Below are 15986 nucleotides of genomic sequence, written 5' to 3'. Positions count from 1 at the left end.
CGGGTTCCTATTATTCATGTTAGTACCTCAACTTTTTACTTACTGAGGCAGTACTTTAGATAACTTCTGATGTGGTGTGGGCCTACGGTTCCGAACACATCGTTGTGGAGGACTCATTCATTCCAATAGTAACGTTGTATTTAGATTCACCATCCTTTCGGGAGCAGTGAAACCCAAGAATTCCTATGGGATAGGCAGTGGTAGCTGAGAATAAGAAGGCACGGTGGAGTAAGCAATTTTCATCTTCCTTGCCTGGTTTTCCTTTTCGGCATTCAGTTCTTACCCCAGGTGCTTGCTCAGCAGAGTGTAGTTCCTGTTGGGCACCTGCCCCACTTACCTGTAGGTTTCTAGTGCTTAGACCTAAAATAAGTAATCAGGAAAATCATTGTGACTTTCGGCTTGATCAGACATGAATACATTTCATCAAACTTCTGTTAACCTTTGAAATTTCACTGCGTTTAAATTATGCATCATGCATCTGTCTCTTTCCTTTTTTCCCCCAACTTGCCAAAAGAAAACCATGAACAGCTCTTGCTTTGTAAGTAAAGAGAATATTAAATCACTAACAGCTGCTCCACAGCAAATTGATCTGCTGATAGCATTTTGGAAACAGTAATGATTATGTGCAGTTGATTGCAGTCCACTGAGAATGAAGTAGTGTATTTCCAGCATTAGTTATGTGATAATTATATGTGGTGCCTGTAAAAACAGAGCAGGGAAGAGAAATCAATTAAATCATTCCATGCCAGGACTATTTTATTCTTGAAGAATACATGGCTACATGGTACTCCATAGATCTACGCATCTACTATTAAGTATTGTTTTTAAATATGTAGTTTCTTTACAAATCTTTTAAAAACTCTGATCTCTGCCTTATTCAGCTTTCTTCTGAAAGTTAGTTGTATACTTGCATACTACTGTTGTAACTGGTAAATCTGTCAGAGTGCAAAATCGTCAAGTTTGCCTACTTACTAAACCATTGTTCTCTACCTTTTGAAAGTAAGTGTTTATCATAAATTTCAAACAAACAAGAGGTGTGTATTTTTTGAAGATTGCTGTTAGGCATTGATATGAAACTGTGTCATAGCTTACGTAAAGGTAACAGTTGCTCTCCTGGTTCTAAGGTTATCTGTATTAAAAACCTCTTTCCTGAGGTTTTTATTTAAATGAGAGTGGAACTGTGCTACCACAGAGCTTAAAATATTAGAGAAACTTGTGAATGAGATTTAATACATTGGAACAATTTTAAAGCAAAAGATCCCACTTGAAAGGCAATTTTTGTTTTACTAACTCTGTGAAACTGTGTTTCGTTTTGGGTTTTTTGGTTTGGTTTTTTTGGTTGTTTTTTTAAACCAAATGCAAACATTATGTAGCAGATGAAGTTTGTGTTGAATATTGTAGTGTTGCTGAGTTGCAGTGAAGTGTGATAGTGAAATTTTACTAGGGCTATCAGAAATTAAAAAATGGGGTGGGGAAGAGGTCAGTGTGTTTCCTCTGGAAACAAACCAGAAAAAGACAGGGATTCTACCATAGCTGTACTGATGCAAGGTCAGTACTGTCTGTTTCATGTTATATGCTTTTTGTGTAGCATATCAGAATGTTTTTAACAGATATTTGGAAGAATGATCCAGAAACCCTGTTAAAGAGAGGATCTTGAATTTGCCTATCTACTAATTAGTACAGAAAGCACAATAAGTTTTGGAACCAATGACTATGAACTTAAAAGCACCAGTATAACAAAATCAGTATTTCAGATAAGGCAAACATGGGATAACTTAAAAACCTTAAGCTGTGATTCAAGAAAAGATATGTTCAGAAGTTAAGCATGTTTTTCTATGTTGACCGTAACGGGGAAGAATATAAATACACAGATAGAGGGAAGAATATAATACACAAATATGTGTCAGTATGTACACAAATATATGTCAAATATATGCTGTCTTGAACTGGTATCAAAGGCATTGATGCCCAAAGGCTGTGAGTCATCCCACTGATTGATAATGGTGGGACAGTGGGAGAAAGAATAACGTTTAAACATAGTGCAGAGGACTTGAAACAACATAACCACAAAATATGTATGGAACAAATATGTATGTTTTACATGAAGAATGAACCCAGATAAAATGAAAAAGTGGCCTATTGAAACAAAAGGGTTTGTTTAAATAGTTTATTTTTCAATATTTGAAATACATTAGATTATGGTGCTGTCTAAAGACACCGGTGAATAGACTAGAGCAGCCCAAAACAAATGGCAATGCCAGTAAAAACACATCAAAGAGGAGTGGAGGTGGTTGGAGTGGAAATGGCTGTTTGTTTAATTCTTTATCTCCTGCTTACTCTGTGACTGAAGGGACTGGATGGCTCTAAGCTTCGAAGAAAGTTTTCCATTTTGTTTTGGTTGGTTTTTCCTATAAGAGCTTGGAAGTGTTGAGGCTCGTTCTGGCGGGGACTGGGATGGAAACCAGGCTTCCTTGAGTAAACAGGAGTACTTGTGTGGCAGAGTGCTTATGTCACTGTGATACTAATGAACTTTCATAGAAGTCAGGGCCAACATAGTAAATTGTTTGGTTTTTCACCCTTATGAAAATGATTGAGCATTGCTCTGTATTTTGAGCAAGTATTTCATAGTCTGGCCTACCACAAGCTGTCTCCTATTTCATTCATACTCTGTTAACTCAAGACCAAAGAGATTTGGGATTTTAAGGCACGGCAATACATGTGCTGTCCCTACCTGCTTCTTTATGATACAAAAATCTATGTTTAAATTTTAAATTTCCTTGATCTTCAAAGGAAAGGCATCTCCTTAGAAACTCGTTCATCAGTCAAGGGAAAAGTTTGTTTTCCCTGGCTGTGTAACTACAACAGAACATCAAACTAAGGTTTAACTTTTTTGGACAGTATTTTGAAGTACTGTCAAATACTTCAATATTTATGTATTCACTACTTAGGTACATATTATAGTAATGCTGTTTGCACAGAACCATTTTTTATATTTGTCAGGGTAACACAGTTTATCTGAAGATACTTTGCTTTAAAAAAAGAAAGAAAAAAGAAAGGAAAAAGAAAACAACTCTATGGCTAATTCTTTCCTGGCTAATGCAGCCTTAGACAAACAGACCAAAGGAAAGCAGTTGTTACGCAAGATGTTTGGGTTTTTTCATGGGGTTTTTTTCCAATTCTTTCATTTTCTGGTTCCAAAGAGCTGTTGTGTTTTGTCATCCTAGTTCTCATCAGATCACTGTAATTTCACTGAAAATGTAATAATTTGGAGGTGTGTATCTTCTCATGCTATTCAGTATAAAGAGCTGTCATACTCTACAAAGTGAAATAGGATAAACAGGATATTCCATTTCTTTAATTGAAATTTTGGGCAGGAACCTGAATACATATGCAGTGTTAGTTGACAAGAAGTAGTTTAGCATCACTCTTAAAAATCAAAGCAGCATGACAGGTTGAAAGATGTTTATGTATGAGAGCACACATTTCTTCATATACTGTTTTCAGTAGTTTTGTAAATAGCAGTCACGCTGTATCTTGCTAATCATTCATTTTTTCCTAACTTGTAGTGAATACATGAATGAAAGCTACAGTATTTGTTACCATTTGTTAATTCTTTGCTACTGTTTTATTACAGTTATGAAAGTGTTTATTATCTATTATTCTTCCTTGTGCTACAGTATATGAGGGCAGAGGGCATGGGGGGAGCAGAGGAGAGAAAAGATTAGAATTTAGACATGTTAACAAAACATTTTCAAACTATAGCTTTTATGAGGCATTCATGTAACTAAGAAATGGGGCAACCATCCTGCATCCCATAATGAATATAACAGCGATTTTTTTTTTTTTTTTTTATACAACAGTGAAGTTAGTCCTATAAAATTTAACAAATGAACATGGTAGTGTGGTATGTATTAGCAGGTAATTGGCGTAGCCAGCAATAAGAGTACAAAGTATAAACTCCAGGTTATAGCAGAGGCTTCCTACCTTATGTTCCAATTTTGTTCAGGTGATATCAATCTGATTATTATTTTTATTCTGAGATGTTGAGAATTCGGAAATGTCAGTGAACAGTAGTTGAAGCTGTTCAACTCATCTGAGAATTGGATAGTGCAGCTTTGAAGCTGTGGAAAAGAAAAACCAAAGGATATAACTCAATTTTAGTTTTATATTCCTTCATTTTGTAGACTCTCTTAATTAAATTTTGTCAATATTTTATTTTCTTGGGATAATTTTGTTTGAAGTTTGAGAGTTTTGCTATTTGCTTTCTGTCTGTGAGATCTCATCCTCAAACTTAGCTTGAAAACGAGTCTGTTTGCATAGGTTGTACATAACTGGTTCTGCTGGGGTTTTTTGAGATGTGCTGGCGGCAGAAGAGTTTTCCTCATTAGAAAAACAGATCCCAGTGTCTTTGTATGTAACTAACTGATGTGACAGGTTTTTACAAAGACAAGTTCTAGCTACCCACACGCTTACTGAGAAGAGCAGGCACCAGAACATGCGCTCTCCAACAAAATACTGGAATGCATAGCTACTGGTTATGAAATGGGGAAGGTGAAGAGAGTAACAAGATAAAAGATTCCATTCTAAATATAAGTTGGATTTATTAATTTGATTTAAGCAACTGCTTGACCATGTAATGGTAGAAGGTATCTTGGGGAAGAATGAGCAGAATAACAGAGCAAAACACTTAGAAGAAAGTTTTTTATTAGTATCTGGGTTATATTGGTTGGGATTTTATAATATAAGCATTTGCATCTTCTACTTGTATTCCCCTTTACAGATGGAAGTTGAATGTTGTGAGACTTCTAATGTATTGATCATGAAATAAAAATATTAAAAGTGTAATGTTGAACCTCTGTATTTTAAAAAAGCAAATTTTCTTCTTCTTAGGTAAGCTTCTGGGTTGTTAGAGAGATTCTACATGCACAAACTTTAAAAATAAGAGCTGAGGTTTTGAGCCACTATATTAAAACTGCAAAGGTAAGAATTTGGATTGGGGGGTGGGGATTCACCATGATGAAAGTTCTTATACTTAAGTTGGTCAGTTCAAAAATACACATGGGTAAATATTTATCTGATACCTGATTTAGCTGTGGTTGTATCTGTTGACATGTATAGCTATTTGGCTTCTGCATTAAGTTGTCAGCAATGGTGACAGACCAAAGGCCTGAAATAGAACTCTTTGTTTACAAAAAAATATAGGTTAACTAAGGAAATGCAAAGATGCCTTATTTCAAATATTGTTTATTAGATAATATAATCTACTGGATGTGTTTTCTAATGTTGGTTGAACCAAAACACTGTGTGTAGAATCAGTTCAAACAGCATCAGTCAGAACAGAAATAGATTGTTTGCCTTTATTATTGGAAAGAAAGGATCTGTTATCTCTTATTCCAATTGTGGCATGAATAATATCAACTTAATAAATATTGTTTCAAAAATATACCTGACCTCAGAAAACATTTTAGAGCTCTCATCCTGTGTTATTTTCCTGAAAGCCTTTTGGACCGACATTCGTAAGAAAAGAGTCAGCAAATCTTGCCTTCCGTGTAGATGAACCAGAATCCTGGCCCTTCAAACAGAATGAAACTTCATTGTAGTGTGAAGGGAGGGATGTTTTTCAAGTTTTTGCTGTCAGATGGTGGCTGACTGTTACTACAGCTAACTTCTATGACCACCTCAGGTTACGTGCAAAAAAAAAAGTAAAATTTTGTTAATCACCATGGTATTGTTTGCAAATGCATTCTTTGTCTTGATATGCACATTTTTAATGAAGTAATATTTTACTTCTATGGGATTTGACTATAAATTTTGGGCAAAGCAAGCTAATTTTGTAAGATTCCACAGGCTTTGCTCAATAATCATTCTGTGGTCTTAAACTGTTAAGGATCTCTTAGATATCCTTTGATATCTGGTGAGTTAAGGTATCTTCATCTCATGTATTTTTAAAAATCAGTTCTTGTTTTTTTGTTTGAAATACAAACATACAAAAATTTGCCTCATGATCCATGTCCCTCTGTAGAAGGGAGGAGGTTCACCTGTGTGATCATAGTGCAGAACCGATGTTGGAAGCCAAGTGGGGTCAGGTCTGGTTAGTACTTGGATGGGACTTGCCAATGCTGGGTGTTGTAGGCTCTGCTTTGGGCACAGCACCCTGAACGTGCGTGATCTCATTAGTGGACTGCAGACAACAGTGTCTGCTGAAATGCTGCTGGTTTTGAGACAGTTATGTGCTCTAACAGTTAGTTGAGCTTTGCTTACCTATGAGTTGTAAAAATTACAATTACAAAAAGCAAGAAACTATATATGGAGTGTTTTTTATATCTGTTAATTTACTTACTGTATCTATTATCTTGGCTTTGCTTACATATGGCTGCTAACATGAAGTTACTGCAGTTAGTGCCATTTGAAGGATTTTCTGTTTACACCAAAGCTGTTATCAAAGCAGCTTGGTGCCAGAGGTCACGCTAACTAACTTTTCTTCCGATAAGCTGTAAATCCACTCTACAGTGAATTCTTTGTGCTGACAACTATCTATCTATTGTATAGCTAGCAGTCCTTTAATGGTATCTCATAATGCTATATTGCTTTATGCATGAACCATTGCACTTAATAGGTGCATTCTGTTGACGTTCCTAGACTGTCCTGATTGGTTATGACTTCTGTTTCAATGCTGGCAGCAGCTAGGAAAGCCCTTTTTTCATTTTTAGTCAATCAGCTACACTGTCCTTTGGGACAGTGAATTTTATTACCTTGTTTGGGGATGTGGAGGGGCAGGGGGGAAGGGTTATTGTGTAAGTGCAGGGACAAACACCAGCAGTACTATTTGGAAGAATAGCAGGACTATGGTATATGACAGATATCCACCGCCTCCACCTCACCCCACAAAACATTGATTGCCCTTTACACACAGTTACTAAAGAATCCTCCCAAAAGGGATTAGGAGACGGAAAAACTTCAGCAGGTGTGGAAAGACTCTCGTTCATCAGTAGACATGCTGGAACCATAGGGTTCTGGGTAGCCAGACTGCAATTGCTACTAGAGTGACCTGACAGTAAGCATTAAATGTGGCATTTCTGAGTAATACCTAAAAGGACTTTGTTCTATAAAAGGCTGTTAGTTTTCTGGCAGTTGTGAAGTGGAGAGAGAATCATTTGCCCTCCTCCAAAACTATTAGCTGGAAAACCATCCTTGCAGTATTGCTTTCAGCCTTCCAAATATAAGGTCTCCTCTGATAGTCAGCATTTATTCAGAATAAAGTTAGTCTAACTTTTTTTTTCCTGTATCTCATGAAAGGCCTCCTAATAAAGAAAACTTGGGTCAGCTGAGTTTCAAGGAGAGGAAAAAAAAAAAAATTTCCAACATGTCTTGAATAGCAAGGATTCCTTATATTATTGTATCATGTTTCTAGCTGGAATCCTAACCTACCTTGGTGAATTTTCCAAACACGTTAAACGGGATTTGCAGTGCTGTGATTGAGTATCCCTTTCTCTTTACCAAAGTCTTTTTGTTTGGGGTAAAACCTCAGTTTTTGTGCACTCCACCAAAAATCCCTGAATGTAGTTCAGATCTCTGGGTGCTCATAGAAACCGGAATAGTTAATATTGCAGAAGAGCTTAAGGAACAGGATTTTTTTATGGATCATTTTTAAGCTTGCGTGACAGTAGTACCAGTAGTTAATTGGCCAAGGCAGATTGATGGGTTTGGAGACAGAGGGAAAGAAAAAAAAGAGGGGAGGGGAATTCCAAATATGTAAGAAAATGCACTTATGCACAGTGTTTTATAGAGAGTTTTAAAGAAAATTCTTTTATCCTCATGTTTTCTGTTAGATTTTGATTTCATTGTTCCTTTCCACTAGTTAGTTTTAGTTGTCATACCCCAAAAATTGTCTTTCAGTGAGAGTACTCCAGGTACACAGCTTTTGAAATTTACCTGCTTGATTTCATCCTGTAGCATTATTTTTTGGGTGCTTTGATGCAGCCTTCGTAGCTACAGAAACCTGTGGTGCCAAATGCCTTTATAATACTAAATACTGATTACATCATTTATAACTGGGCTATCCTTTTTGGCATGTTAAGTTTGAAAATTCTGTCAAATGCTATGAAAAGAATTTGTTGGGTTTGAATGTCAGAAAACTTCTGGCACTTCTGTTATATGTCCCAAGATGTATGCATATATAGATTTTTTTTTTTTTTTTAAGGGCTCTCTCTGGACTATGAAACAGCTAGTGTAGTCTAATCCAAAACTGTATAGATGCACTAATGAAAAATTAGGAGGTGCCATAAAAGTCGTATGGGTGCACAGCAGTTCACTGCAATTACCTCTTTATTTTAGAACATGTAAGATTTCTTCACTTTAGATTGTTATTTATTCTGTATTCATTATTGACAGCACTTGGAATGTTGTTTATTGTTATTGTATATATTTTTGTTCCCAGAAACTGTATGAGCTGAATAATCTTCATGCTCTTATGGCAGTTGTGTCAGGCCTACAGAGTGCTCCAATCTTCAGGCTGACTAAAACGTGGGCGGTAAGTGAGCAACAGGGCAATGAAGGGGTTTTAATTCATTCTTAGGAGACTACAACATTCTGTAGCTTGTTTTCAAGGTTGCAATAATTATTACAGATACTTTTAATCTTTTAGTACTGTGTACATAATGTTTCTCGTGCCTCTTAAGTCTATGGTTCCCTGTTGATTTTTTTTTTTTTTTTTTTTTCCATTCTGGCATAGAAATAGTTTCCTTTGAAAAATAGTTCCCTGCGGATTCTGCTAAATGCAGAGGCTTCTAATTTGGCCAGAAACTATTTTGTATTTAGTTGCTGGAAAATTATAAATGCCAAAGTGGGTCATACTTTAATCGTTTAGGGGTTTATACTGCTGGAATTTTTTTCGCTACGGAGAGCAATGACCAGAAACTCTTGATTCAGTTTCTATAAAGAGATTTGTAGTTTCTCTGACTGATAACTAAATCCAGCAATTTTTCTCAGAGTTTTCAGAACTATTTTCATAGTTACAACAACTGCATTACACAGTATATTTGTAGGTCTGCTTTTGTACAGTTATGAAGGAATGGCGTTCTTCAGAAACATTTTTATTTGACATCTGTTTTTTGACTGGAATTAGTATTGGTTTTGTGTCGTTGTATCCTTGATCAGAAGAACATTAGGAATGACTTGGCTCATTGATACCTCAGAGCTGAGAAAATACTGTGCTTGGTTCAGCCATACATTGTGTAGGTATCCAGCTGTATAAACGGATGAATTGTGACATTTTCAAGTGTGATAGAAATAATCAGGTGACTGAAATAATCCTGTGCGGGGGATCCATATCAATAGATCATTAATAAGAGCTAAAAACTTTCACTGAAGACATGTCAACACATCCTCGCATGTTGCAAAAAGTGTTTCTTTGTCTGATAACTGAATGATGATAGCGTTGTTCAGTTGATAAATGTTACTAAAACTGAATATAATTCACTCTTGTTGAGATACTCAGAATTCTGTGCACATTTTGCAAATGCACAATTAAGTAAGACATTGTTTCAAAATACCAAAGATCTCTCTAAGGAAATCTTAATGAAGTTAACACTTCAAAATTATCTTAAGGAGAACTGTTGTTTTTTCTGGTTTTGTCATGTCGATGAGTTGATGCCTCAACAGTTTCTATGACTGTGATGCCAAAGTGGTTTTTTTTTTGTGTGTGTGTGACTTGAAACAAATGTCAACTATAACCATATATTAATACAACTGTATTAGTTACTACCGTAATTATGCCATTCAGAACTGGGAATCCCCAGTTTCTTTTCCTACTTGGTCAGCCAGAAGTCCTGTTTTGCACTTATGATGATTACTTGTGTGCTGTTGGCATATGTATCAGTTTTTAAGGTCTGCCCCCCCTTCCAACCTGGAAGCAGGTAACTTCTCCCATATTTCTGCAGGTGTTTCATTTCTCATACAATCCCAAGCGAGTCAAGGCTTTTCATCATCTTATATAAGCCTTTGCAAATTCAAGTTGCAGTATAGCTCCTAGCAATGTGCACTGCAAACTGATTAGATGTCTTTCTCTTGGAAGTTCAGTTTACAAATTCTTGAAGTAATTCTAAGCTTTTGGCTTTCTGTATCTTAAAAGCAAGAAAAGACATGTGAAAAGGCACACCAAGCCATTATTTGAGCACAAGTCATTTAAGTAAGTTAAATACAGTAACCTTCCAAAACCTTCATTAAGGAAGGATTTCTTCTCCATTTCTGAGATAGTTTGTAGCAACTCGCAATCAACCCAACTTACAAAGTCAGGAAAATAACCACAAGTATATTTACTCCCTAATAAAAAAAAAAAAATCACCTTATATGGTTGGAATCTAGAGTTGAAAGGAGCCATTAAATATTTGCTTGGTAATCTAATGTTCCTAAAAAAGATGAAATTCATGTCTTCTGACGGTATGTCTGAAATTTGTCTTACGCGTTGCCTGCACACCCTCTGAACTCTGGAGAATAATAAATGCTTCTAATGTGTTATTTTTCCCTGTTCAACACTTGAAAAGAATTATGAACCTTTCCAAGAAAGTACACAGAATAGAATATTCTACTTTTCTCCATTTAACACAGAGAAAGTCTGGGTGACCAGCTAGGACTTGGGCAATGTAAGCAAATAATCATTAGACATCTAAAGTTATGTGAGTGAATCCTGCCATACTCTGCCAGCACCCTGAAACCTCATCTCTCCTTTCTTGCATTTCAAAAAGGTTGTCTTCAGTGCTGGCACACTATAATTAGAAAGCAAAGAGCAGTCTGGAAGGCTCTGAATCCTTCCCTGCTACTGTAAACTATCAGTCTTAGCTTTTGTTGTCTCTGCATATGTACATCTCTTTACTGTTCTTTGCGTCATTTGAGCCTAAGAGACGGAGGAATAAAAATTACTTAGAAAAAGAAGCAGCTCCAAAACTGAAGAAATAACAGCTAGGTCCTTAATTGCCCTCACAGAAACACTTTTAATACTGTCAGATTCTCTATACTTTTCCACATGAATGCAGGAAGTGGAGACATGATGTGAATTGCAGTGTGAGCACAAGGGCAAGTCATATAGGATCAACTTGTTTAGAGGTTATTCAGGGAGCTTGAAATGATGTATCAGACTTGAACAAGATTGTGCAAATCAGAATGTTTTGAGGAAAACACAATTTCATTCAAGTTTGAATTTAGGCCATTACTGTATCTGTTAAGTCTTGTCTTACCTCCCAGTCTGCAAAACTACAGAAGCCTTCCAGACACCAAATGGCAGCAGAATATTTTAGAATATTATTAAAGGCAAGCTAATCTAGGCTGATTAAATTGGAACCATCTTCGAGAAGATAAACTTCAAAAGACAAATGTCGTGTTCCGGTGGTTGGAAAGATGTCATGCCTATCTACTGTTTGCGTGTCCTGGAATTGGCAGATGTCTGCAGTTTTAATGAACATGAGATGCTGTTCATCCGAATATTGGAACCAAAGCTAAAGATGTAAATTAATTGCCGGAATGTCAGAGAACAGTGTGTCTTGGGAAACAATTCACTTTTTAAAAGTGACTTTCTTCTGAAAGCCAGTGTTCAGTTTGGTGGTGTGTTAGCTATCCTAATGACGACTAGGATATAGGAAATGTAAGTAAAAAGAACAGTTATTGCAATGGTGAATTTACAGCTTTATGGAAGGATCATGTTCACACAGGTTGATCTTTAACTGAAAGAGAAAAGGTAATATGCATAAAAATGTAGCGATCTGACCCTTGTAATTTTTGCACTATTGGGTATCTTACAGGGGAAGAATTGTGACTGGGACTAGAATGCTGAGTCTTTTGCCAGAATGTTTAGTGGGAACATCTTATACCCTTCTTTAAATTCTGGCTCTGAATTGAAATTAAGCCTTTAATGTGGTTTTGCAGCAGTAGTTCAGCTAGATGTTTTAAAAATATCCTAACTTTCCCAGACTTACAAAGAGGGCCTAGTTGCTGTTAATTCTGTCAAAGGAAGGGCACGGGGGGAGGAGGAATGGACAATGAAGGAGATCCATGACTTTTAAGTTTTGTATTTGCTGTGGACATTCCTGTAATATTAAGAGCCAGTAAAATTGCTAGTTGGCAGAACAATATCCACAGCCTGTGTTCAAGTTCATAATGCCTTCTGTAGAGAAAAATAGATTAAATCCTTACTCTTTTCCAGACGTTCAAGTACGTGGATATGTGTATATCTGCATTCATTGTTTTTAAAATTGTAGTTTAGTTAAAGATATTTATCGGATCTTAATGGTATCGTTTTACTCTTTGGAAAAGAATTTGTTGAGATAGCTCTCAATTCAAGAATAAGAACATATTTTGGAATTTGGGGGTTTGTGAAGCTGGATTAGTATAAAATTTCTCGGTATATCTGACAAATGTTAACTTATGGATAATTAGAGTGAATAAACTACTGTTTTGAAATACTGTAGAAGTGGACAGCATGTGAAAGCGTGATGTGTTTTAGCTAGTTTAGTCTTTTGAAAACTTGTATTATTTCAGAAGGATCCTCCAGGACACTAAAGTTTATAGCTGGCTAATTTTTTAAAAGGATAGTTTAAATGTAACAGCCAAAATAGCTATTTTTCTTTGTAAACTCTCAAGTACTCATCCTTAAGGAGTAAATGCTGTAATTTTGAAGCAATTGTGTTTGAAAAAAAAACTAATAAGAACAAAAATGGGGGGGCAGGAGGTGGAAATCCATGCTTTTAAGGGTAAAAGAGAAATCATAATGATCAAACTTAACACTCATCTGTTTTTTGGCTGCTTTTTCTTTTTATAGTTATTGAGTCGGAAGGATAAAGCCACCTTTGAAAAGCTGGAGTATGTTATGAGTAAAGAAGATAATTACAAAAGGCTTAGAGACTATATCAGCAGCTTGAAAATGACTCCTTGTATTCCCTATTTAGGTAAGCTGAAGTATTTCTAGTAGAAACACTAATGACAAATATACTTGTCTAGTAATTATGCAAGCTAAACACTATCTTTCAAGCATTCATGAAACTATTTCAATACTTCAGTAAAGAATCTATAACCACTAGTTGATTCTGGATACTCTGTATATAGCAAGAAATATCTTCACTAGCTTCAGAAAGAAAATACCTATTAAACCTCACAAACACTTCAGGTTTTACATACAGTATCAGTTTTCTAGGAAATTATTTTCCCATATGTTGTATAGATACACTGATTGACTTCTGGAGAAGTACTTAAACTGTTATGCCTACTAGCACTCTTAGCTCCAAGTGCTTGACTGTTATAGTAATGATGGCTTTTAATTTATGAGAAGCTATAAATCACCAGCCTCTGAGATAAATAAATGTAGATGTTAGGGTTTGGAACATGCTAAAAATCTAGAGATATTGCTGCATTTAATTATACTAAGGTGACAAGAGAAACTGGGTTGTTACAGCTGACTCACCTTTATGGAATAATTATGAGTAAGTGATATTCTTGTGTAGCTGAAAACTAGATAAATGTGTTTAATATGTATTGATTTTGTTGCCAAGCTAATCTAGTGTTATTAATGTCTCACTTTGTTTAAAGTGATCAGTGTGCTTTTTTTCATCTAGCTTTTCTTTGATATCATAAGATGTTGGTAGTCACATCAAATTAAGGAAATGATTACCCAATTTTTTCCTTTTCCAGAAAAAATAGTTGGTATTTTTGCAGGTACGAGTTGCTCTTACAGCTAAATTCAAGATGACCTCCCATGGTCACCAGGGCTTATTAAACTGTGATCTCTTTGTTCCTGAAGTTTGATACTTCCTTTATTCGGCTGGGCTATTAATTTTTTCAAGATTAATAACTTGACAGTCATCTTTATGCTGTGATCTGTTCCCTTCACAATGTTATTTCAGTTGTTTCATAGCTTGATATGAGCGACAATACCATCATTGATGTTAGAATCTAGAATGCTGCCTCTAAAATGCATATGTTCAGGTTTTGCAAAATTGGTTGAATTTTACATGCTTTATACTTAAATAGAAAAAAATACTTTGCTGTGGAGAACCAGTAATAATTTTAATGACAAGTAGTCCTATAGAGTTCCTCATTCTGTCTTCATTTATTACTTCCCTGTTACATCCCTCCCAGAAATATCCATCAGTTCCAACATGATCTTAACAGCTGTTAATTCCCTGTAATTTCAAGTATTCCAATATTAGTAATTAGTTGTGTCTAGAATGGAATAATCAGCATGAGTGTATTTTGTCTGAAGTGCAGGTGTGAAAATTGCTGGTGTGGCATACTGTCACATGCTACCTTGTTTGTTGACATAGCTGTTAAAACTAGACCTGAATTAAAAAGGGCAAAGAAGAAGCCAAGCATAATGTAATATGATTAAACATGTCATTTTGTAGCTTTCCCATCATGTGTACCCATATAGTATATATGCACTGTATATGGTTATGAAATGCAGTTTCTAGCTTTCCAGACATGTTTTAGCTATATGCCATGTTTTATGAAAGATGAAGCCAAGCTCAAATTGTTTTCTTGCTGATCATAGAAGTCCCGAGCCAACCTGCTGTCAGATTTTTTTTAAAATCTCATGATAACTCTGACTCCTGCCATTATGGTCTTCTAATACTTACTACTGTACAGAGAAACCTTTATGCTTTGGTGTATTTGTCTGACACTTTAAAAATACTGCCTTACTCCATGCAAGTGTGTATTTAAAAAAAAAAAAGGTGAAACGTTGGAAAACAATGGGTTTTTTTGTTCAGTTGCAGCTGTTTTCCTCAATACATTAGCAATGTCTTGTCTAATTTTTGCATTAGAATAAGTTTTCGGCTTGACTTGATAGTTTGTTGAAGTGAAACATATATTTCTTTTCTGCTTAGAAAGAAAGAAATGCTCTTTGCTGTGACCTGCTGTAGTTAAAGAATGTGTTGTGACCTGGTTTCATATAATATCAATTCTTACTAATGACATGAAGAATGCCCTCTAAGCCTTTTTTAATTCTCCAAAGGAATAGCAAATGCCCACTGGTACATTCCCTCCAAAAGTAATTTTGTAAGGTTGAAATATATGGCAAAAAGAACAAAATTGCCTTCAAACTACAGTCACAATAAAGCTGCATCCATCTTGGAAGATTGGCTGTTGTGCCCAATATTTCTCATTTAATCAAAGCTTTAATCTCCAGTAAGACCTGAGTAGATTTGCAGGAGTATTATTTCTAAAATTTCTTTCCCAAGGCATTTTCACTAATACAAGAGTCCTATGGAACAGAAGTAAGTTAAGTTGCTTGTTTTACTTACTGTTTTAAGCTTACCAGCTATAGGTTATAATTCCTGAAAGGATCTTTTCCTGCTGTTACTTCTAGTATAAAATCATGTACAGGAGTAGTGCTGCTCCTGGTTTAAAATGTGTACAAAAGTCTATGTAGAAGTCTGCTGTTTGAAATTGTGATCATGGCATGTACTGGGGAGGGGGATTAATCATAATGTCCATTTCCTCTCACAGAAAAAGGAGGTGTGAGGTGGGGCTCTCTTCGCTGTTGGTGCAAAGATCCTGCAGTTGCCGTGTTCTGCTAAAATACTCTTTAGAACGTGCAGAGAATCGAGCCTGCCACACAGTTACATTTGCTATTGCAGATCCCCTTTGGAGAAATACTGGCACTGGTCGTGAAGGACCCTGTTTGGAAAGTCATAAGGAAAGTGAGCACATAAAGGAATTTCAGCTGCAATTTCAAGGATGAATGTTTTACCCTTCAGAGCTTGCTAGGTTTACCCTTATGCAACCAAATATCGAATGTGGGTCTGGAGTTTTTTCATGACCGTCTTGGCATTATAAGATAAAGCTTAGATGCTTTTTTAGTGTAGTCTTTGCAATGGGAATGGAGCCACAGAAGTACAGATTATTTTCTTATTACCACAGCTTGCTCACGGTGGACAAGATAAAGATGTCCTTCTACATTTAACTCGGGGAGGGAAATAAAAATATCTTTCAGTTCCTTGCAG

The 15986-nt window shown here is 35.9% G+C and overlaps 1 protein-coding gene across 8 annotated transcripts in view; it reads left to right on the top strand.

Annotated features, from left to right (window-relative positions):
* Nucleotides 1-15986, top strand: part of RALGPS2 (Ral GEF with PH domain and SH3 binding motif 2) — a 134195-nt gene that overhangs the window by 53843 nt on the left and 64366 nt on the right. For all 8 annotated transcript variants that reach the window (XM_087731432.1, XM_087731433.1, XM_087731425.1 and 5 more), the window contains 3 exons: nucleotides 4891-4980; nucleotides 8438-8530; nucleotides 12809-12935. In XM_087731432.1, coding sequence (XP_087587558.1) covers nucleotides 4891-4980; nucleotides 8438-8530; nucleotides 12809-12935 — 310 coding nt within the window. The remainder of the gene's footprint in view (nucleotides 1-4890; nucleotides 4981-8437; nucleotides 8531-12808; nucleotides 12936-15986) is intronic.

The sequence above is a fragment of the Nipponia nippon genome, unplaced genomic scaffold, assembly GCF_047370975.1.
Source record: "Nipponia nippon isolate SJK-2023a ecotype South Korea unplaced genomic scaffold, ASM4737097v1 scaffold_5, whole genome shotgun sequence".
In the NCBI taxonomy this organism is placed as follows: Eukaryota; Metazoa; Chordata; class Aves; order Pelecaniformes; family Threskiornithidae; genus Nipponia; species Nipponia nippon.
This window is presented reverse-complemented; position numbering and strand designations above follow the sequence as displayed.